General features: G+C 37.0%; 2 protein-coding genes and 1 long non-coding RNA gene across 4 annotated transcripts in view; 1 reads left to right on the top strand and 2 right to left on the bottom strand.

The window, feature by feature from the left end:
* Positions 1-513: 513 nt before the first annotated feature.
* On the bottom strand, positions 514-15936 carry hebp2 (heme binding protein 2). Of its 2 annotated transcripts, none has more exons than XM_039748419.1 (5): positions 15758-15936; positions 9910-9984; positions 8921-9056; positions 7772-7952; positions 514-1190 (listed from the first exon to the last, which is right to left on the bottom strand). In XM_039748419.1, the coding sequence occupies exons 2-5, from the start codon at positions 9982-9984 to the stop codon at positions 1013-1015; spliced, it is 570 nt and encodes a 189-aa protein (XP_039604353.1). In that variant the 5' UTR covers positions 15758-15936; the 3' UTR covers positions 514-1012. The 2 variants fall into 2 exon arrangements, with proteins under 2 accessions (XP_039604353.1, XP_039604351.1); XM_039748417.1 differs by having other exon boundaries at positions 9910-9987; positions 15758-15933.
* On the top strand, positions 15077-22275 carry LOC120525815. Its single transcript, XR_005633024.1, has 2 exons — positions 15077-15575; positions 18700-22275. It is a non-coding gene; the product is annotated as an uncharacterized LOC120525815 (long non-coding RNA).
* A 1146-nt stretch (positions 22276-23421) lies between these two features.
* Positions 23422-25256, bottom strand: part of serinc1 (serine incorporator 1) — a 60639-nt gene continuing 58804 nt past the window's right edge. Inside the window, exons 9-10 of the mRNA XM_039748416.1 lie at positions 24953-25180; positions 23422-24514 (exon numbers count right to left, since the gene is read on the bottom strand). Of these exons, the coding sequence (XP_039604350.1) occupies positions 24376-24514; positions 24953-25180 (367 nt within the window). The 3' untranslated portion in view covers positions 23422-24375. The remainder of the gene's footprint in view (positions 24515-24952; positions 25181-25256) is intronic.

The raw sequence follows: 25256 nt of genomic DNA, 5'->3' as shown, positions 1-25256 counted from the left end.
ATCTCTCTTCTCGCCTAATTTGGAAATAAAAATCTTCCAGATGAAGTGTGTTACAGAAATAGGCACTCTGAACATGGAATAAGAAGACATTGGATGCCTATTATGTCTGTAATAATCCATACTCAGCCTTGATGGAAATATACTGATGCTACAGTTTTAAATGGGTGGAGATAGTTCAGCTCCAGTCCTGGAAGGCTGCAGTGGCTTTTCCCCAAGTTTTTAAACAGACAACAGATTTTTGATTTATGGGATGTGCAGTTTAAGCTGATAGTCCACTCCCTAAGCCTGATATTATACCGTGCCACTCTGTTGGAATTCAGCAAGCTGTCCAGGCTTTAGGTCTTTTTCCAGGCAAATCAAGTCACCTGGACACAGCTTAACAGCCAAGAAGTCAGCCACCTACAAGAACCTTGCACTTGATCCTGTCTGAATTGCTCTGATGATGTGCTGCCTTTTGTGCCACTGATGTTATTTGATTCAAGAAGAAATATAAGCATTAAAAGTCAGACTCAGTTTTTCTCCGATATTCAAGTGTTTAATCATTCTGTTCTGCTGACATTGTATTTTTTTTCCTTTTATATAAAATTGCAACAATTTCTCTGAAATAACAATTTTATGAAGGACAAAAAATAAAAATTAGTTCTGTATCGGTTTATGATGTGGATAATAAGCAATAAACTGTTAACAAATATACATTCTTATTACCATTCACATTAGATCCCATGTATTTCTGCAATTTGTCAGTCTTTTAGTTAGAAGCAAAATCATAGGTTCAGGAATGCTCTTTTGTGTTAGCCGTATTAAAAGATACAAGTTGTTTCATTTTATTAATACAAAAGTGTTTTATTATTCTACATAATAAAAAATAAATTTTCCATAATAATGTAATGTTAAGTGACAGCTGATGTTCATAAAATGTAAAACATAATATAAAGGCATATTCATATTGCTGTTAGTAGGGTTATTGAATTACAGCACCACAAAGCAACTAGAGTGAATGTTTTTACTGTTGTTAGTGTTTTTTTATTAGCCACACTTCATTCCGTCTGTTAATCATTTTGAAAGGACTGTCATAACCAGCTGTATAGTACATTTTGTCTTCAAATTGATGTCCATCTCGAGTTAGACTAGTCGACAGTTTCATCAGTTCTTCTTTATATTTCTCTGCATTAGCAAAGCCACCAAATGTCCTACAATGCAATGTAGGAAAATGTGTTATTAAGCTTCTTCATGGGTATGTAGTACTCCTTCTTTCCACACAACTTAGAAATGTTGCTCGATAAAAGGCAGTATACCAATATTCACATCAACCATCAGAGTACAAAGACAAATTGAATGTAAAAAAAGTTCTAAGTATACAGAAATGGAATATCATATATAAGCATGAGCAAAGGGTGGTCAGAAAAATGCAATGAAAAATGTTTATCAGAAATCTTATACAGTTTATGATGCTGTATTTGAAGAAGCTACATGTTCTGTCACTTTTTAATATTAACTTTTTTTTTATAAATGAAATAAATACTGTGTATTACTGAAAACTTGTTTTCATTAGGGCTCCCACAATTAATGTGATGTAATAAACTAAAAACAATGATCAAATTATATTTTCTTAATCAACTAATTGTACTAATTGTCCCCATCCTTCTTCCACACTGCACATCTATATTCTAATGACCTTCTGTACTGTTTTTAATTAAGTTATTCATGGTGGCAGATGCACCACATTCAGCGGAGGAAGGTTCCTCCAAACATTGGGAAAATTTTTCTCTGTGTGGGAGCGTTCTATTTCAACATCTGAGAAAATAGTTGTTCACGGAGTGTAAAAAACACATAGTACTGCATAACAGCACTAGGGTCAGTGCATGAACACTTGAAGACAAATCACTTTGGAAATATAGCACAGGACAAGCTAAACAATACCGCAAGTAACTGATCAACATTACTTCTTTTACTGTTGTGAAGCTGGTTAACTTCAGAAATTCAGGTTAGTGACTAGTGAAAAAAGCTGTGAAAAAAGCTAAAGTCACAGTATTCGACAGAACAGATGCATTATCTATTAAATATATTTGTCAGTGGCCACCATTATTACTAGCAAAAGTACTGAAGTAAAATAATGTTTCAGTACACAGGCTAGCTAAATATAATAGACTAGTCTGTCAAGTGTACATACACTGTGTGCACAATTATTAGGCAAGTGAGTATTTTGACCATATCATCTTTTTTATGCGTATATTCCAACTCCAAGCTGTATTAACTTGAATGCTTATTGGATTTAAGCACGTCAGGTGATGTGTATTTGTGTAATGAGGGAGGGTGTGGCCTAAGGAGATCAACACCCTATATCAAGGTGTGCAGAATTATTAGGCAGCTAGTTTTCCTCGGGCAAAACGGGCCAAAAAAGAGATTTAACTGACTCTGAAAAGTCAAAAATTGTAAAGTCTTTCAGAGGGATGCAGCACTTTTGGAATTGCTAAGATATTGGTGTGTGATCACAGAACCATCAAACATTTTGTTGCAAATAGTCAACAGGGTCGCAAGAAACGTGTTGAGAACAAAAGATGCAAATTAGCTGCCAAAGATTTGAGAAGAATCAAACGTGAAGCTACCAGGAACCCATTATCCTCCAGTACTTTCATATTCCAGAGCTGCAACCTACCTGGAGTGCCCAGAAGTACAAGGTGTTCAGTGCTCAAAGACATGGCCAAGGTAAGGAGGGCTGAAACCCAACCACCACTGAACAAGAAACATAAGTTGAAACGTCAAAACTGGGCCAAGAAATATCTGAAGACAGATTTTTTCAAAGGTTTTATGGACCGATGAGATGAGAGTGACTCTTGATGGACCAGATGGATGGACCTGTGGATCAGTAATGGGCACAGAGCTCCACTCCAACGTGGAGGTGGGGTACTGGTATGAGCTGGTATTTTTAAAGATGAGCTAGTTGGACCTTTTTGCATTGAAGATGAACTCAAAATCAACTCCCAAACCTACTGCCAGTTTTTGAAGACACTTTCTTCAAACAGTGATACAGGAAAAAGACCATGATTTTTATGCAGGCCAATGCTCCATCACTTGCATCGAAGTTCTCCACTGTGTGGCCAGCCAGTAAAGGCCTTAAAGATGAAGGAATAATGACATGGCCCCTTCCTCATCTGACCTAAACCCTATCGAGAACTTGTGGGCACTTCTTAAGCGCTAGATTTACGGGGAGAAAAACAATACACCTCTCTGAAGAGTGTCTGGGAGGCTGTAGTCACTGCTCCACAAAAAGCTGATCGTCAACAGATCAAGAAACTGACAGACTACATGAATGGAAAGGCTTATGACTGTTATTGGAAAGAAGGGTGGCTATATTGGTCATTGATTGATTGATTGATTTTTTTTGAAATGTCAGAGATGTTTATTTGTAAATTTTGAGGTGTTTATTATTCTCACTATAACAGATGAAAATAAACAAGTGAGATGGGAAAATTTTCATTTTTCCTTTAGTTGCATAATAAATCTGCACACTAATAGTTGCCTAATAATTGTGCGCACATATGTATTCCCCTGATGATGTTCACACTCACATTTCCGTTGTGAAACATTCAGGTTTCAGGTTTATTAACATTTTGGATTGACTGATAGCACTGTGTTTGTTCCATATTAAAATTAATCCTCAAAAATACAACTTGCCTAATAATTGTGCACACAGTGTATTTGCTAGCTTTAATTCAGACAGAACTGCATTTTCAAATTTTGCTAGATATTTATGCAAGGGCCAGCAACTTGTAACTCTGTCACCTCATCTGAAAGAAAACTACTTATCAACTGTTGTTAAAATTGAACAGCAGTAACATCCTATAAAAACCATAGGTCAACTTTAATAAAGCTGTTTTAGGTGTCCTCCAGTTATTAAATCAAAAATTAAAATCACATTCAATAAATGATCAGGCCAAATCAGTAAGTTTTTTTTTTTTTTTAAATTCAGACACAGTTGATCAAAACTGAAAGAAAGTTTGTGGTATAGCAACACACAGCTGTCTGCTTGCTGGGGAGCAGCTGCTGCTGCTGGGAAGTTGTCTTTTTTGAAAAGAAATAATTTTTTAACTGTTGTTTAGATTGCTAAATGTACAGACAGTATAGCTTAGTAAAATCATGGTTTTAATGTTAAAAAAGTATGCATGTGTTAAGAAACTAAGTTCTGGGCTCTTTCTACAGTCTCTCTTTAAATGGTGCAGACAACCTGATGACCATCCCACTGGCATAGAAAAGCCACAAGCATTCGATGGTGAAGAGGTTTGCCTCCTATGTCTAAAAAAAAAAGAGTATTTTTCTTTTAGCCGAAGTACTCTTCTGAGTGAACTCATTTGCACAGAACCTTTAGCACAGGATTTTTGACGTATGACTAATGCACATTTATGTGGTAACCCACTTATTAAGATATCTAGTAGGTGTGTTAAGTGGTCCATTGTGCTGTACTGATTTTTTATAAATAATCATGCCCCGTGAGGTGCATTCTCCAATCGTGCATGGGTGGGTGCATGAATGTGTTTCGCTCCAAGGGCAGCTGAAGTGCCTGTCTGATCGTGCATGCATGTGAGAATGCAAACGTCAGTCAGATATCTCATTATTGCCTCGGAGGGAACGGCGCATCACACCTGCACTTGATCAGGAAGGCAGAGTATGAGGAGCCTGCAGAGCAGTAAAAAGGGATCCACAAAGAGACATTCATAGACAGAAAAGATGACAAGACAGTGGTTAAGGAAAGGAAAGAAGCAGATAGGAAGGAGAGAGTTGATGCGAGAGAGAGAGAAAAGAGAAGGCAGGCAGGTAGCCAGGAAGCAAGTGGCCGATGCTCAGGGACTGAAGCAGACCAATCCAGCTGAGCAGCTCAGAGAGCAGGAGTGACCCAGACCTTGCTCCTGTTTAAGTCCAGGGAAGACAGCAGGAGTTGAAGAGTGGCTCAAAAAATTATATGTGTAGCAGATATGCATTGTTATCCAATGTACTGTAGATATTCAAACAATTATAAAATAAGTTACTACTGATTAAAAAATTACTTTACCAAATTGTTTGGGAAACCCTATAAGGCAAAATTTTAAGCACAATTCTTATTGTATTTACTTTATCTGTACATGAATAATCTAGCTTTGCTCTTTGATAGAAGTTTTATATACAGTTGAAGTCAGAAGCTTATACACACTTGGAGAGAATTCTTTAAAACTCACTTTAAAATCCCTCCACAGATTAATTTTTTCCAAATTTCACAGATTATTTCACTTTTTATTGATTATATCACAGTTTCAGTGGGTCGCAAGTTTACATACACTTTGTTAACTGTGCCTTTACACAGCTTGGAAAGTTTTAAAGAAGTCATCCTATGTATGTAAAGTTCTGACTTCAGCTGTATAAACTGTGTTAACTGAACTCCTTTCTCTACAGCAACCACTAAAAGAGACATTAGAAAATCCTGTGTCTAAGATGGACTTTCTGTAGCACGGGGTGCTCATAAGCTCTACAGGACCAGAGAGATTGCAACATATATACTTTGATATGTATTGTGCTTCATTTAGTATGTATATTTTCAGTACAGTTTTTGAGAAGAAAATTCTGGTGTTGGAGAGGGATGAAGTTACAAGAGATGTGTCCATCCTGAGAAGCAATGTAGAAAATGTCTTGAGTATGAGTGAGAGAGGGGGGGATAAAGCTTTTAAAGAGCAAAACATACTACTCTGGTGGAATCCATTAGCCAGGCATGTGGCTGCTGGCAATCTCTTGAAGGATCAGTTCAGTCATGGAGATGGGGAAAGTGTGGCGATAGTTTTGCCTCTGACCACTTGGAGCGAGTGGTGTGAGGCAAAGCCAGCAGGATGAATGTGCAGGTAGGGGATGCAGTAGAGAAAAAAAAAAAGATAATTTGTGCTGGGTAAAGGGAGCCATGGAAGATTGGTCATGCAAGAGAGTAAGTAAGCAACATTAAGGTTCACAATGTATTAAACCACGAACAAGTTACAGTAAAATGTTAGACAAAAAATTGTTTTAAAAAAAACAAACAAAATGAAGATCTATCAACATACTTTTGTGCAGTACAACTACCAAAGGACAGTATCGAAATATCTAAATCATAATTAAAATTAATCAAAAGCAGAAACCTATAGTTTCTCATTTTTCTTCAGTAGGCAAAATGCTAAATTGTACTGTACAAAGTGATATGATAATGATAACAACTACATAATGGCAATATGTAAAACTTTATGCATGTTTTAAATTGTGTCACAAAACATTTAAAGAGTCACTTAAAAGTATTATAAGTGTTCAAGCCACAAGGAGAAACTGAAAGGTTCACACTACACATGTGCACGCATGAGTAAAGTATGCATAGAACGTAGCTGATTCAGTAGGCCTGCCTAAGCAACCTGGAAACAGACAAGCAGCACCAGGCACAAAGAAAATTTCACATCCTGTTTAAACAAGTATTTTTCTAGAGAAGAAATTTCATAGAGTATATTATGAAAAATTTATGGCAACTAATTTGAATTTGTACTAAACATTTGGTAACACTAAATTGTAAACTCTCCTCAGTTATTTAATTTTTTTTCACAACACTGCCATCTGCTGGGAAATAGGGAAGTAGTATCCCACTTTTCCTGAAAACAGAGACCCCACTGATAATTTCAATTGTAACTTTCTAAGAGTAGACTCTAACAAAACTCCTTATACAACTGCACATAGGGCATTATAAGCCACCACATTAATTAATGTGTATGTGCATTTCCAGTAAAGCAGTACACAGTACCCATCACTGTAATATTTTGTTGTACATTTTTACATTGTTATAAATGATTAACTCCTATGGTAAGTCCTTCTTGGGGTCTTGGATTTAATTTACATATTGTTTTCATATCATAATTTCCATTTATATAGGTTTATAGGGTTATTATCATGTACAGAGTATAGTGAAATTCTTATTTTCATGTCTTGTGCTAATCAACCTCCTAAACTCATTTAATTCAAGTGTAAGGTCAAGAAATGCTGTACATCTAAATAGACAAAGGCTACACCTGGAAGATGAAGCATGATTAAATAAGTTATGACACGCCCAATAAAATTCAAAGTGTATACCGTACCAGTTGAACTGTGAGTATTTGTAAAAGAATGTAACAAGCAATGATAAACTTCATGTTTCACTGTTAAAATACAATTGCATGCTTTGAATGCCTATTCATTTTTTATTTATTAATTATACTCCTCAAGTGCAACATACTATCTGCAATGCTTCTGTCATTACTGAGACACTATGATTACACAGTATGTATTTTATGAATGTGATATTACTTTAACGTTAACATTTTACTAGTAACACTTGGAGCTTCACTTTTTAAAGAAATACAACTACAACTAAAGAAACACAGTACCCTGGGACACTCTGCTGAGGTTACTGCAATTTTGTCACTGTCAACCGATTTTGCTATGGCCCTTTTCCTGACAGACATGCCACATGCTTTATGGACCCAAATCCAAATAATGTGGGGGAAGAAGCCTGCACATCCAATTCTTTGATCATGTATGAATTTCTATTGTGCTTAGAATATTTGACAAGTTGGCCACTACTGTGCTTTTTCTGTCTTGCAATGAGGTGGCAGCCACTTTACTGACTGCCATGAGAAGGTCTCATAGTCCAATGTCGTGGAATTCATGGGTTGTGTTACATGTATCACAACATAAGCTGCCAATTGAGACCAAAGTGAAGGATCAAAAGAAGGTGTTAAGAGAATAAAACTAGAAGTACCTCACAAACACTATCATATCTTTTCTGTCTTCAATGAATACGTCTGCTTCAGTTGGCTTGGGAGGGTCACACTGATGTTCCTCAGGTACATAAAAGGAGGTGGTAAAACTGCTTTCGCAGAAAGGCCCTTCACCAGCTTGAACTAAACAAGTCACCGGTGCAGTCATTTCAACCTTCATCTCTGTTATGACACAAACGTAAATGAATTCACAAAGCAGTTCAGACATGTGTTGGCAAAACCATACATGACTTGAATCATTATTGTACAACCCCCAATAAAGTACTTGATTATTTGCATCAAAAGCACCTAAACAGTTCTCTTGATGTGTATTTGAATCATCATGGATGAAGAGAACAGTCTATATCACAATTTCACTGCTTTACATTTATTAAAAGATGAATAAAATGTGGAGTGGTACGGTGAAGCAGTGGTAGCGCTGCTGCCTCACAGTTAGGAGACCCGGGTTTACTTCCCGGGTCCCCCTGCATGGAGTTTGCATGTTCTCTCCGTGTCTGCGTGGGTTTTCATTCGGGTGCTCCGGTTTCCTCCCACAGTCCAAAGACATGCAGGTTAGGTGCATTGGCGATTCTAAATTGTCCCTAGTGTGTGTGTGCGCCCTGCGGTGGGTTGGTGCCCTGCCCAGGGTTTGTTTTCTGCTTTGTGCCCTGTGTTAGCTGGGATTGGCTCCAGCAGACCCCCGTGACCCTGTAGTTAGGATATAGCAGGTTGGTAAATGGATGGATGGATGATTAGCTGAAGACACCACATGCAGTATGTGCACACAAGCTTTTTTTAGTAGATCCATGATTCTGAAATTAAGCTAACAGCACCTACTTTTGAATGATGTGGTTTCCCATACGTGATTTTTAAAAAGATCTAAGAGGATTAGGAAAAGTTAAAAAAAATTAAACATGCTCTTAAGATAATTTTAAAGTGATACCTCCTATAACCCAGTAAACATTCTTGCAGACATTTTACAAAAAAGGAATACAACCTTGGATAGGGCACAAGTCCAGCGTAGGGCTCATTCAGTCACACACTCAATTATAAGAAGAGTAATTCACAGAAATCAGCCATTAATAAAATTATTGCCTAATTTAAACTTAAACAGCTTTGCTACAAATTCTAAGTTATAAAAATATTATTACTTTTGTCATTGTTGCCTTGGATGTACTTAAAAAGCCTCATGAATCCTTTGTTTAAAGCCGAATCAAAATCCATTTCACTCACTGATGTGCTGGCCCACTTTGTGGCTTCATAGTTTCGAACTTCATAATCTTCAGCCTTAAAAAATTATAAAAGTGAAAAGAATAATATTAACATCTTTAGGATTTTGTTGTTGGGATATATCAACCCCATCTTTTCCGTCGCATGTTGAATCAACAACAGATAGAAGAGGTTCTTAGCTGTGGCTGGAGATATTATTTTCTGTAATATATATTAAAAGTGGAGACTGTTGTCTTTTGTTGACTGAAAAGATATCTTACTCATTATTTTTACTGTTCATTTGTTCAGTTTTCTTATTCACATTTCTTTATGCTTATTCCAGCACTATTCAAATGTAAGATAGGAACAAACCTTGGGTAGACTGTCAGTCCACTGTAGGGCACAGTTACTCATACAGGGCCAGTTTACAGTCTGCAGTAAATTTTATTGGAGTGTGGGTGGAACACAAGACATGGGGAGAATACATAAACTACATGATCAATGACTGGGCCCAGATTTGAACCCAGTGTGCAGAAGGTATGAGTAAAAGTTAAAAAAAAAAAAAACTTTCATGTGAATTTAGTCTGATCTGTAAACTAAGACAAGCTTTCAGCTTTAGGTGTTTAAAGAATAAACTTCATTATAAATAGTTATAATTCTGAGATATAATTCCTGAAATATCAGCAAACACAGTGCTGCTCAGGAATTAAGAAATGCAGGTCAAATTGCAATTGTTATAAAACATAACAGTTTTGGCAGTGAATATATATCAGTATTGATGTCTATTAAATGGTTAAGACAAAACAAGTTTTTTGATTGCCAGAATCTCAAATAAAATTCCCCCTGCATACTCTGTCAGCAGGAAACGGCACATATTCCCTGCTGATGCCTGTTCTAAGCCAGTTTTTTTTTTTTTTTTAAATTAGCATACCTGAGTTTCAACTGGAATAAATATTGGCATTTGCAGGCCTGTCGAAAATAAAGCTTGTTGTATAGTCTTCAACATCTTCTACAAAAAAATAAACAGTACATTAAAAATGACAACATATTGAGTCATTACACTTAAAATGTTTAGCATCCAACTCATTTATATTCTATGAATATAACTATATTATTCTATATTAAACAAAATAAGTAGTACATAGTGAGATTACTTGCACTTTCTATATACTGTAATCTCATAGCCCATTTGCCATCTTCTTTGAAGATTCCATAATCATCTTCAAGGCTCTTATTATTTATCCTGGATGTCACAAAATCTAGTATTCAGCTGTATATTAAACCATGGAATTAATGAGATCTTCTCAGACTGGCTTTGTCGTGAGTTTGGCCCAAAATTATGATACACTACTTTTAGACAACTGGCCATTTAACCTTCTAGCACCAGACCTTGGAACTTGTGCCATCTTGGTTCTTTTCAGTCTCAACTCTTCAGAAATTAATTCTAATAGTCAACAGTCTTACAGTATATTTCATTTCAGGGTTGGTGACGACAGGCTTTCAGCAGAATACTGCAGCAATATTGTGTAAGCTGTCTTTTAGCAAGCAAGGGCTTCTACAGCACAAAAATTGATCACAATCAAAAGCTGTAATTAACATTTAAACCAGTTTGGGTCAAAGCATTCATGATCCACATAAAAATCTTTGTTCTCATGAAGTATTGATCCAGATTATTGCGATGTGATAGAATTTAACGCTATTAAGAAGTAAAAAAAACAAAACAAAACAGCAGTCGATATAGATCTACGCCTAAATACACACTGATACATAGATTTACCTTGTACTTAGTTACATGTTTGTTGAGTTACCCAGCATTGCCTGGGAGAGTAAAATTGTAAAGAGTAAGAAGCAAACCCAGACCGTCTGGGTTGAAAGACAAACGTACTAATAAACACAACGATCACAGCCTGCGTGTTACTGTTTCTCGGTCAGTAATATTTCATAACGCTTGCTATTTTGAAACTGTAGCTCTCTCTCCCAGGTTTTCTCAAGGATTATTTCCAAACTTCACAGTAAATTTAATGTTGGAATAAATTATGTTTAGAAAAAATATGATGGATGATTCCAATTTATTGTGAGATTTGACTGTAGTGTAACAACCACTCACTATGATGCAGAGTCAATCTCGCTACACCTACTATAGGCCAAAAGTTATGTATCAGAAACCTAACTTGCAGTGAAAAGAACCTGTATGCTACATTGCAAGTCTGCGGCTTGAAAAACAAAGCTATACATAAAGAACTAAGAAAGACTATGCTTTAGTAATACAGAGATAAAGAAGTATTTACCATGTAGAAAAAATCATTTCACTTAATCTCAACTGAGGTAGATGATTTTAAGCAGACTTTGTAGGATGTAAGACAACATTCATTTCAAGTTTAAATATTCAAAGACAGGCTACAAGAAGACATAAAGATGAAGAGAAGCCACAAAATATTTTATGTAACCCAGAACTTCCAGGAAATTTCCAAGCAACATAAACACACTGAGACAAAATATTAAAATAATTATTTGAGTAAATTTTGTAAAACAGGCATTTGAAGAAGAGGCTATAAAGAGCAATCTTCTAACTCCCCTGCTGGTTGTCTGTCAGACTCAATGGTTTAATGTCTGCCATCCAGATCCAGCCTTTGGATGACAAAGTCATCTAAACTCCCAGGAAGTAGAGCTGTGCGCAGAAGTTTTTTTTATTTCCCCCCCAAACACACTGTGACGGTCTCTCCTGCTCCCACAGATATTATTGACACTTCAGCCAGGTTATCCCTAGGAAATGTCTAGTGAACTCACTGTAAACAAGATAGTATTTGATTATTAGAAAATAGTGGACTTGTTCCAAGTACAGTGATATACCAATGAGGCGTTTGTCAGATGGATTGAAGTATTTCAGTTAAGTTGGAAAGATTGTCTTTTTACTGTAATATATGGCCAAAACAGTGTTCTAAATCGCTTTAAAATGTGTTAGCTAGATAATGAAGTAATACAGATTAATTATAAAAAGTAAATTGGGAGAGATAAGAAGGTGGTGTCAGGTATAACTAAAGTGACCAGGCTGCAGACTATTACTTTTGTGCCCAAACAGTAACTGCAATGGCTTAAAAAATGTGGAGGCATAGTAATTATCTTGTTTATTTTAACCGTTACAAAAAGTTTAAAAAAAAAATGGAGGCTGCATCTTCAGGGTCAAATGCACTTAGCTAGATCCCTGATACAGGAACAGACATCAAAAACAACATATTTGTAATCATTCACTTTGAAATAGTCCAAAATAATGCATAAAATGCTTGTGTTTGAAATCTGTCATTTTTAAGATTCTGGGAGGGGGTCTTACAGAGCTAAGACCACTGCTAAACAACCAAATATCATATTACTGATCCCCGTTGTTTCAAAGTTTTGTTAAAATGAGTAACTTTGTCTCTCATTAAGGGTATGAGCCCCAGGAGTCAGCTGATAAGCCCTTTCGATCATTTTTGCTGAAGATAACAATTGGTTTAATCTTCTCCATAAGAGTGTAATTTCCAACACAAATTATGTTTCAAAAATAATTTATAAATGAGAATTTTTTTTAGCCTACAGGGCAAAAAATGCAGGGGGTGTTCTGACAACTTGACATCTTGCTGATTTGAACATCAAGACAAGTCAAATAGAATGTCATATGAGAGGGTTTCCTCGTACTGATGAGTCAGACGTCACAGGACAAAAGTGATTTTAAAGCATTCATAATTAATTCTTGAGATCACAAAAAAAAGTAAAAAAAAAAAAAAAAAAACTTGAAAAGGCCTGCAGTCTCACTTGCACACACACATTGTTCGCTGCACACCAACTGCCATCACATTCTCCTCTAACAAACACCAGATCCACATGCAGCAGACAGCAGCACCAGCACCAAACTAAGGAGAAGAAACTAAAAACAATCCTGGTAAGTTCTAAACAAAAAAAAGGAAAATGTTCTGCTTTTATCCCTCATACAACTGTTGTTGTGAACAGTGCATAACAGGAAAACCTTTAACAGGATTGAAAGTGAAGCGTTTTTTCCCAGTTCAACATATACTGTAATGGCACTAACCGGTTGCGTCAGCCAGGCGATAAGCAGGCAACAGCATGAGCTAGCACTCTGTCATGAAAATGAGCAGCGGTAGGGGAGCCACCTGCTAATCTCATTTGAATTCTAACTAAAGCCTAATTCAGATGGGAATAGTTTTACACCAGGAGGTGGGATAATTATTACTAGAGGACCTGTGTAATTTTAGTCCTGCCCAATTTGCTCATGTCAGTACCTTTTTATGGACTGTGCATTCTCAGTAAAAATTATGAAGACTTTTATTTTCTATTAAAAATCCATAACAAAAATAACCCTAGGTTAAACTACACCTGTGTGAATCAATATGTCTGTAAAATTCCATCATTTGAAAGGAACTAAAATTACACAGGTCCACTGGTAATTGTTACTTTACCCTGTTCCTGAAGTGGAAAAAAAGCTGCCTATACTCCTTGTGTGTACTTAAGTTTGGTGGGAGTTATGGGGCATGTTTGGAGGTAGGTTATATTCACTTGGAGGTTCAAGGGCATGTAATATATACACAATTGATATAGAAAAGCAGGTGGATGTGGGGCCGGCCCCCTTGGAGTTGCGAACGGACACATTGTTCTTATGCAGGGGTGTCAAACTCAGATCCTGGGGGGCCACAGTTTCTGCAGGTTTTTGTTCTAACCACATTCCTCATTAGTAGCCAACTACTGTTGCTAATTCAATGAATGCCTGTTGTGTTAACTTTAGTTAACTTGCTTTTTTAAGATCTTTAATCATTAATTGTTTTCCATACCTTAATTAGCCTCCAAACAATAATGCAAAATTCATCAAAAGATGACCAGCTAAAAAAGGACACAAACACCATTCCTGGAGGGCCAGGCTACCATTTACACTCAAATCAGAAGGCAATTCTTGTTGTTAATGAAACATGGCTTCTTAGTACTCTCATTCTGCCACAGCAGACACTTCGGATTTCTTTTTTTCTGAGAGCACTATCAAAATGTTTTGAGAACTATATATCAGTAACACTGTTTTTTCGTTTAAGAAAGAAGCATTTAACACTTCTGAACTGTAAAAAGCCATGTCAGTTAAAATGAAGGTAAAATAAGCACATTCTATAGGTAGCAGTAACTTGTTACCCATTTAAAATGTCTGAAACAAAAACTTACAGCTTGTCAAACCCTTAGGACTGAAGTTTGACACCTCTGAAATATGGGTAGCTAATGTGTTCCAAACTGACGACACACATACATGAACTACAGGAAAGAGGGAAATGCTGGCCCAATTCAAACACTGACTTTACACCACCCCCTAGTGTAAAACTAATCTTGTCTGAATAGCGCTTTAGTGTGGCTAAAGTACAGTGCTGCATTCTTAGTAGTGAGCAATCTATCAGACAAGCCACCATGTATATATGTTTACACACACTCATACAGTATATATATTGTAACAACCCAAGACTTAGTATAGGAAGGATTTACACATAGACGCAAGCAGCTGTTTAACAACCTTGCGTTGACCATTTATTAACTCTTTAAGAAAGGGGACTTATAACAAACTCCAAGGATTTGGCATCAGGAGATGCTGCTCTTTATCTTTAAGGAAGATCCCTGTCCTGTCGAGTCTTCATGCCATACCAGCTTCCTTATTTCCCTTGCCAAGTCTGACCTACCACACTATTCATTGCACCTCCTTTAAGTCACTTCAGTGCACATGGCTCCACCCTCTCCAGAGTCTGATCTAGTCCTCTGGAGTTTCCCCAAGCCTGTTCTCCCACTAGTCAAGTTGCTACAATATGCAATTATATTGTAGCGACCTACGCACCAGGCTCGAAAAACAAAGACGAAGTTTAAATTAAAAAAAAAAAAACAGGCGTTGTAAAGTCTCTCAAAAGTTGTACTTGAACAGTCAAGAAAAGAAATGCCGACCTCGAAAACCCCAAAAACACAAAACTTCCAACAACCCTCTCCGACCCCTCCTCCCATCTCGGGTCCCGCTCCCCCTTACCGCATCAATCAGTACTCCGCCCTCCCTCAATTGGACCTAAGTCACACACACACAAAGAAAAGGCTTCAACCTGGCTGGGACGCTACAATATATATATTTGCATATGTATTTTTATTATGATTTATGGGATCCTCTCACTTTTAGATGCCTCTCATGCCCCGGCCTAGCACACCATTGGATGTATTTGGTTCTTGTACTGGTGCCTTTCTTGAGTTCAGATATACCTCTGCAGCCAAGGGCCTTCCACCCTAGAGCGCCACATAAGTAGAGCTGCTGACAGTGGGCACCATTAGAGTCTAGCTGTCGACTTTTACACTGTGGTTAAGATCAGGGTTGTCAAATACTGTCGCGTACATTAGCTCCACCTACTTGGAGCTCCAGGATGGAGTCTCGGGGCTGCAAAGACCCCAGATACCTTGAGTCTGACGCCGCCGCGGGTCGCCTTTGTCCACGTTTGCCAGACAGGAGTAAAGGAGTTTGATACCTGGTGGATGGACGAAAACTAAAAAGGTGCCGGTTCATACAATGGCACGTTTCACCTTCTTTGAGGAGGAACTACGCCGGTAACATCACTCTAGCTAACCCTGTTGAACCAACTCAAGTCGACGGAATTATTGCGTCCACGAAGGAGGCACGCTTACAGGTGTCAGCGTCTACAACTCAAAAGCGTGCATTCGGAAAAAAAAGACGCCCGCTCGAGTTTCCTTGCAATTAAACACGCACGCTCAACTGTCCTGCGTCTTACCTGGGAAAGAATTGAGTATTTTTAGCTGCAGATACGGAGCAAGAAGTTATCTTCTAGCAGAACTTCGGTCGCAAGCGTGCCCTCACTCACAGGTGCAAAATAATCAAAAGCAACTAACCACAGAGACAGCTGTTAAATAACCCGCTGTTTTGTAACGATCTTGTGTAACACAGGCTATAGCTAAAGCGCATGCGTGCAGGCAGCACGTTGCATCGTTTTTAATATAATTTACTATGGCTCGGCGTTACGTTTTCAGACTACATTAATAAGTATTTTTTTTTTACTTGCTTAAATAAATCACAGAAGCTCGGGCGCCCTTTCAAGCGGTTCCTCAAATTGCATAACAACGTTTTTGTGTATTGGTCAATTTAGAAATACGGAACATTTTGCCTGAAGAAGGGGCCTGCGTTGCCTCGAAAGCTTGCATATTGTAATCTGTGTAGTTACCCAATAAAAGGTGTGATTTAGCTTAACGTCTTACTACATCCATAATGTGGCTAACACGGTCCAACACCATAGTACAGTAGTCAGTGCTGAAATTCCACGATGAGGGGGGCGCATTGGCTCACAGAAGATCGTATGCCGTAGAATTTCAGCACTGACAACCGTATCTCTAAATAGACCAATACACAAAAGAGTTGTTCTGCGATTTGAGGAACCCTTTGAAATGGCGCCCAAGCTTCTCTGAATCATTTAAACAAGAACTCAGTAGTCGAGGAGGGTATTGCTGCAGCCCGGAGAAGTTATTAGCGGGTCGGGGGATAAATGTCAATCATATTCGACTTCAGCGAATTACGTTGTTGCCAGCACGGATCAATCAAACGTCCATTTGTACTTACTTCAACCAATGTCTTTGCGGGCCTGTGTTCGCGGTCCCGCCTACTTATGAGGTAATTTCCTTTACGCAACATTATACAAGGACGCCACAAACACAACACAGTCACATGTCTGATATTAATGATGTGAAAAAATGAAATAAACACTGAGGTGAAACACAGGTCTGCAAAATTAAACTCACTAAAGTTGCTTTAATTGTTAAGTTGTATTTACTTGTATTTAAAAACATAATAAAAATATAGAAGGTATAGAAAGCAGAAGCTGAGCCAGCAATGACACAAAATAGAAATAGGAAAACGGACATTAGGAGTAATTAAGAACAGCTGTTACTGCAGATAAGGAATAGCATAGTGATAAAGAATATAGGAAAGCGAGGTAAAGTGACAATGTGGCAATGAGTGAATGCTTAAAGTTGGTGTCTGACGGACATAACAGCTGGCATGAAAAATCTAAGGTTTAAGCAGAGAAAGCAGAAGAAAAAGTAGTATAAGCCACCCATTGTAAAGGTTAAGGCATCAATATTGGTATCTGAATGAAACCCTAAGAAGTTAGACTAATGTGGGCTTTGGTAAAAGAATGGGAGCAAAAGAAGAGGGTATTACCCTCCATTTTCTTTGTAATTCTGAGGTATTTAAAGAACTTTCTACAATAGCTTGTTTTGCAACTGTTAAGAAAGGTAGTCAGTGCTGTGTTGAAATTTAATTTAGTAAAAAGAAATCAAATAGTAGGCAGAGCAGCTGGTGAGTCTGAATGACCGTCGTTGACTACAGGGCATGAACTGGATAATTTAGTCAGGACTAAGGAAATGTGGATTTATAACAAAAGGCAGTACATTTATTTATTTGGCTGATACTTTTTTCCAAAACAACTTTACTACAACACTTGAGATACAATTGGTTATATTTCCTTTGTTTTTCCAATTGGAGTACAGGCAGGTGAAATAACTTGATCAGGGTCGCACATTGTCAGTGGCAGGATTTGAACCCACAATTATGGTATATTGTAAATTAAGGTTTTAAATAAAGTTATTGTTATGAACCAGATGACTATGGTAAAAAATATGAACAAATAAGGGGAGTGGTTAGTAACAGAGAGTAATGAAGACAGGCGTCTTTTGTAAAGTTCTATTTCATGTGCTACAATAAATTAAACACATTTCTGAGTTAACCATCTGCCTTGCACTGAATCATTTACAGACGCTTCCAGAGCAAATATAGACTACTACAATGATGTCCAAGTTTGAAGTCCAAAACAAAACCTTAAACCACTTCCCACATTAGAAATGACAAATGTAGGTGCTTGTATGTGAAAGTTTAAAAAAAAAAAAAAAATGCAACAGTGGCTCGAGTTGGAAATAAAGTAGACCGGTTTATAAGTTGGTTTGAATGAAACAGGACGAAGAAAAAAAAAAAAAGGCTAAAAATGGGTGTATTATTTGCAGGACTAAGCTGAAAGAAATGGACATGCAAACAGCCATTTGTAATTCTGACCAAGCCAAGTCAGGGATTCACAGTGGCTTGAGTAAACGAAAAGCACTGCTAGGCCAGTCAGTAATTACAGAACACACACACAGGTTCAGCAGCTGGAAACCTGACTGACCAGTTTACTGAAAAGACAGCCTGTAAAATAAGTACAATAAAATAGGAGAGAAGTGAGCTGGCTGTGAAAAAGAACAAAGGGCAGCATTCAGGAAAGATGCTAGATTTGGCACTTGTATTTTGGAGTGGTTTTATCCCACATTTTCAGGTCATATAGTTTAATATACGAAAAAGAACATACAAGCATTGAAAGACAAATGAAAGGATAGTGGAGGAAGATAGGAAACAGAAAATGTTACTTTCTTTTGACCAATCTTTTGCAATAAGGTCTTTCTGTTATGGGTTTTTTGCTGATTTTTTGGGTTGTTGCAGGAAAATAAATAGTGAGGGCAGAGAGTCTGAGTGAAGTGCATGAAGGTGACCGGGTTACAACTAAAGCACTGGAGCAGAGGGGCACTTGTGGCCAAGCTGTCCCACTGAATGCCCAGAAGCAAGTGAGTGTTAGCACCAGGCCAACAGCCAAGATGGAGATGACCAAAAATTGCTTTGTCATCTTCTGTTTTGCAGAGCTGCCCACAGAGCAGAACAAAGACAAAGAAAAAAGACTCAAGACAAAGGCACAAAGAAGAACTGAAGCTGCAGAGAAAGAACAATACAGCACTTTTAAGTAAGTAGCAAGTCCAAATGTTATACAATAATAGGACAAGCCATTAATTGTAACAGATTTAAAAGGGTATTCCAACATAATACATTTGCAGCAAATTACCATTCCAAGATTTGGAAACTAGTTAAGAATACCAAAAGTAAGGGCAACAATTTTGGGCTCACAAAGTGTAGATACTGGGTATTAATTCGCTGGGATAATTAATACAATTAATAGTATTATTTAGAAAGAGCAAATTGGTGACCTTTTTAAAGAAGCAGGTGCAGCTGGTACAGTTACAAGTCAGATTAAGTTTAATTAGGTCTAACAATCAAAAAAAAAAAGATGCCCTGCTGCAGTTGTCAGTTGTACAAACACAGGACCAATGGACCAATGCTGAACTAAGGTGTTTATCACAGCAGGTATGCCTGTGGTGATCAAACAACTGTATCGGTGGCCTACAAGGAGAATGGTAAGGGTGGCATAGTAATAATGTTTCTCCTGTTGGACAGGAAGACACTTGATACCCATGGAGGTCATGCCAGTGTATACTGATAAAGGCTGATGGCAGTCAACAAGAGTTATAACACACCATGCTTGGAAAAACATAAAAGACAGCTAACCTAGCTGAACTAAGTCAACCCCAAATTTGTAAAGAGTGGCCACAAGGGTTGGTTTGTGACCGGTTTATGCAGAGGCACATCATGTGCCCCACATGTACTCTCACATGGGCAGAGGTGTGTGGCACTGGCACTTGCAGACTGTAACCTTCCAAATTTTGAAGTTAATAGTACAGCAGCATATGCTTTAAGGATTACTTGGGAACACAGATCTAATTAGCAGTTAGACACAGGACTAACAAAGATCAGGTGAAAAAAATTATTGACTAACAAAGATCAGGTAAAAAAAAAAAATTCACATAATAGACTTAACATAAAATCAGGTCAGTTTAGTCAAAGGCTTGGACTTATCTCATTTTGAACCAACATATTTGTGGAATAATAAAAAGCTTGCAAAAGCTTAAAAAAAAAAAAAGAAGCAGCAGCAAGCCGGGGCAGAGAAAAGTCATTAGTCACATCCAAATTCTTCAGATTGAAAAAATAAAAATGATAAAATTTAAAAATAAAAATAAAAAATAAAGAAGATTATGCAATGAGCGAAGAGTCACAACCAGTTTTGATTGCAGGAAGAACTATGGCTGCCATTTGAGGCAGCATTTGAGAAACTGACCACTGGAACAGTTAACAGTTCTGACTGTACAAAGGACTATGATTTAAAAAGCCAATTATACAAAAATCATCAGAGGTGGAGTGTTAATGGAGATTAATATAAAATATGTTGATAACTGTAAGAAATTATCAGTAAAGAATTAAAAGAAAAGAAAGAAGTAGTGTTCTTTAAGATATAGTAATTCAGTTCCCATGCAAGCCTCAAGGTTTTGCCAAGTGCTGCTTTGGAAGTATACTTTGTAGGGGTTGTGGCATGTCTCAAACCAGTTTGTCAAGGGTGGTGCTGTGCAGGACATTCTATAAGCTCATTCACCCCACAATGACTATAAACTGCCTAGCTGGCAGGAGCAGGCTACAACTGAAGAAAGCAACTGTGGGATGGGTTGTACTTGTGCACTTTCATTGAATGGTCCTGAAAGGGACTAGACTCATTCAAATGGTCATTGGAATTGGGATGTGGCTGAAATAGCTTTGTATGAACCATGGGTGTTTGCCTGCATCCATTGGTCTAAAGGTATTCCAAAAGAAGTTGGAGAGTAAAAGACAAGAATCGTACTTCCCCTCAGTAAATTTTCTCTGTTCTTCTCTCTATCACCATCTGACTGTGAATAGAGGACCATCTCTCTCAAACTTACAATTTCTCCATGATGAAGATAACTCTATCACGGCACTCATATCGAGTGAGGCATGAGGCCTGTTCCAATACTCGATTCAAAGACCATGTGGTAGCAAAGTCAAAACTAGACTGAAGATAATCAGAGACAAGCCAATGGACGCAACATACACTGCTACTTTGGCTGTAATGGTTAATTTTGTCAAACTTGTTTCATTTTGGTTAATGATTTGGGCATATCATCACACATAATTTAAAGTGCAACTCTCTCCTTTATTTGTTCTTTCTTTTGATCTGATTGCCTGCACTTATAGATAAAAGATGAGAAGGTGGGAGTAAGTGCTAAAATACAGTTCCTGACCACAGAGTGGTAAAAGTATGGAATTCAAGACATTTTATTAAGGCCTACACAATAAAGAGTATAAAGGGGAAAACAGGGTTACGATAGGACCCTACAAGACAAAACAGATGTTTTAACAGCAGGCCTAATGCAAACAATCACGCAGCAAAACCAACTGATGGGCCACGAGAATAGCACCAGTAACCAATAGGGTGGATGAACGAATGAAGATGGAGCAGTTGTCTTCGACAGGGAAAAAAAGGTGTGATCATGTTGTGATATTGAAAGAGAAAGTCAGGCAAAGCTCAATGGTTAGTAAGTGCTGCTTTTTTCGGTGTTGACTACTGGAAATCTTAAGATGCATGCTGACTCTCATCTTGGTTATCCATTCTAATGTGTTGCCCTCCAGCCCCCGGTCATGCTGAAAACTACAATATGGGATGATAGCAGCCCCGCATCCACCCCTTGCTCTTCATTCGCAATGCTGCAAACTCCAGTAGAGACCAACTCTTCACTGTTAAATCACTTAGTACTGCAGCATCAGTCCACGAGGGCCAACACACTGAAAATAACATCAAACACAGAGGCATGCCCTAACGCACTCTGGGCTTTCATTGCAAACTATGTGCAGAATTTTTTCTAACAACACAGCAGTGCTTATACTTGACCTTGCTTTGCTAATTTTGGTTAATGATTCAGACACTCCACATTTTTCTTCCCCCAACCCTCTTAAAAGTTAGTAATAACAGGTACAACTCTTCTTCCATCAGCAAAGTATCACTTTCTCTGCTATGACACTGTTAGATTTGCAACATTGACCAAAAACTATTACCCATCTGTACTGACAAGTAGGCTATCAACGAGGCGATCAGATGGGCTACTACAGTTATGAATGTGTTCAGGTCACTGACAGCATGTGTACTTTATCTTGGGGTCTGCACAAAGGCTTCATGCAAGAAGTATTAACAAGCCCTGAGAAAGGGGTGATAGAATTTCTAATGTGGAAGCCACATACATTTTGTCTTGACACTTGAAGTTACAAACGCCATGCTCTTCATGTTATTAATATAACACATAGGGTACCAGTGCTTATGTATATACACTTGAAGCACTGCTTTGCATATACATTAACATCTGCAGATTTTAAACAGGGACTACATACAACTGGTGAAAACACAAAAGTGCTGTATTTGAGTGAAAAACATTAAGAAATGAAAACTGTAAACATTTAATAATATTATTAAGTTATTATTTGGTACCTTTATCCAAAGAGACTTTTGGAGACATTTGAAATACAGTTGGTCACAAAAAAAAAAAAAAAAAACCCAGATACATATATATGTACACCTGTTAAAAGAGACCTTTGGCTGGTCACCTCTCTCTTCTTACCACCAAGTCTGCAAAAAGCATTCAGTTTTTACCTTAATATATTGTGTTTACCTAGCATTACTTGCCTATACGATGCTGATTTTGTTGGCCACTACATCTTACCTTTGCTTACTTTACAAGAAATGTAACCATTAAGGCCAAATCCAACTATTAGAATTATCTTAAAAGGCATTTTTAAAGACAATTATCTTAAACACATATTTTTTCCCCCCAATTATGTCTTTCATTTTATGAAAAGTAACATATAACATATTCAAGCTGATTGAACCAGTATAGTACATAAGCTTTTCTGAATGTTTCTTAATAACTGAGGTATGTATTTGGAGTTCTGCTCTGAAAAAACACTTCTCAGATCCACAGAAATCTACAACTCTCACCACTGGCATACCACTATCTACCATACAGCCCCACTTTGACTCAAAATCCAAAACAGGCCCCACTTTCTACTGCCAATCTTTCTGTGAATCATAGCGCTAACATGCATGGTACAACTTGTTACTGACATTTACATAGGTGTATGCTGAAATCTCACTATGGAGCATTACTTATGAAAATCCACAAAACACACTCGTATTCAATACATTTTAAAACTTGCACTATTTAAATACTACGAAGAATTATCAGATTCGTTTTGTTTTTAAAAATATCAAAATCTTACCTGTTGTGCTCCTACACAAGTGTAAAACCTGTACATTGGTACATCTGTGTATACTAATCTATAAATATAAATACATTTACACACAGAGAGAGTAAATTTATAGTGTTTTCTCTGATTTTGTTCAAAACAAGCCCTAGAATTAAGAACAGATGACAAAGATAAATCAGTATCTATAAATAAATTAAAGAAACTATGGATATGCATGCATAGATTCTCAATACGGAGTTTTGGGAAAGGCAGAGCTTATCCTGGCAGCATTATGAAACATACGGATCCAAGTGTACTATTAAAAATGTAATTTACATTGTTTTTTACATTATGATTTACATTTTCAAAAAAGTCAGATTGCAGGTCCAAATAAATAGCACACAGTATGAAGCCAACATTAAATGAATTTAATTGCACTATGAAATGAAACATTTACAAAGAAAACATAAAAATATGAAGCAAAACATATTTTTAAAGTGCAAAATGTTTAGCATTGAACCATGCCACTAATCTATAAGCAGACTAAGATCTGCTCATTACAGAAACATAAATCAGTGAATGTAAAGGTGTTCTTATTAGGTCACCATATAAAATAAACATACAACCAGTGCAAAAATAACCAATATATTGTAAGAAACACTAATGTTGCAACATATTCCTTTCTTACCAACTATATATCCATTACATAGACATTAATAAAAGGAAAAGAATTGTGTCAAATTATTTAATAAACCACAATACATCAGTGTATATTGTATGATGTAAAGGATATTTCTAGCACATGACAATCAGCAAATGAAAAGAAGCTACTAAGTAATGAGGTTAACGGTATACATGTATACAGTTTAAATATAAAGCTTACTAATAATTCCAGACTTCTGCGAATAACACAATTTACGTCTTTCTAGTGATTACACTAAAACTGATAAAATGAAAAGACATTATTATAATATTCAGAAATGCAAATGTTACCCTTGAATGTTAAATTTTTTAAAATAATAGTGATAATAATAAAAAAAAATCAAACAGCATTGAAAAATGGAAAGGACACATCACAATCACACTAGCGGATTCCTCATTAGCCTTTCAATAAGTTTAATATTTTTGCTCATATGTTATACTCATGGTAATCGTCAATTCAACATTATGCAGAGCTTATGAGAATCTTTCACTCAGTACTCTGATTTCATTTGTCTTTTTACTAATTGCAGCCAAAGTATACGCCTCATATGCAAACTACTTAGTACTTTCTTACATGCAATTAGATTAATGTGAAGAATATCCATATTCCATTATTATTTTACAAATGTGATTATATTTAAATACTGTTTATATTCACAAGCACAAAACTCATAACTCTTCAGTACATAGCTGCAAAATAAGCTAGTCAAAATCCCTGTTTGTGAGGACTAATGGTGCAACCAATGTCCAAACATAAAGAGCAATGCAGATCCAGGACGAAGAGATCTTGACCCAGACAGATGGCCACATACTGGTCATTGTTTTAAATGAAGAATCAGGGCTGTTAAATAAACAAATAAATGGTTAATACATGACCATGAAATTTCTTGAATTTAACAAGGTACTCTACTATGAATTCTTTCTGGATTTTTCACTCCCCACCATCGTAACTACTTTGATCAAATAATCTGAAAGAATAAATTAATCTCAAACAAGACACCTTACGTTTACTTTAACTACTCATCCATCTATCCACTGAACTCAGTTACTTCAAATGAGGACTGCTGGAGCCTGCAGCATGGGATCAAAAGTCTGTAGTCAACCTAACACATTATTTTCTTCAGGCTGTAGCAGAAGAACTCATGCAGACATGGAGGGAATGTCCAAATGTCCCACTTTAATTAAACCCGGATATAAACCTAGCTGATTAAATTAGCATTGCTGACTCACAGATATAATTATAATGTCTCTACTTGTATAATCAAAGATGTTTCCTCACCTATACCAGTTAGTAAGAGTCATCATAATGTACAGAGAAGCCAAGAAAAGCATGAAATGGAAAAATGAGTAGCTGTAAGTAACTCCATCCTTTTCATTGTCTACTGCACGGTGTACATTGTCTCCTTCTTCAAAGTTGTCATTATGACTGGCACTTTCCTCTATCAATGTAGATTCGTCACTTGTAAGAGTCAACTTGTTTACTTGGCTGTTGGTTGAATTTCTGAAGCTGTAAGAAAAAAAGAAAAACACAACACCTTTTGTGAATGTCCCTTGTCGCAGAACAATATAGCTTCATATAGGTA

The sequence above is a fragment of the Polypterus senegalus genome, chromosome 3 (genome assembly GCF_016835505.1).
Source record: "Polypterus senegalus isolate Bchr_013 chromosome 3, ASM1683550v1, whole genome shotgun sequence".
Classification (NCBI taxonomy): domain Eukaryota; kingdom Metazoa; phylum Chordata; class Cladistia; order Polypteriformes; family Polypteridae; genus Polypterus; species Polypterus senegalus.
The sequence above is the reverse complement of the archived record's forward strand: the minus strand, read 5'-3'. Positions and strand labels throughout refer to the sequence as shown.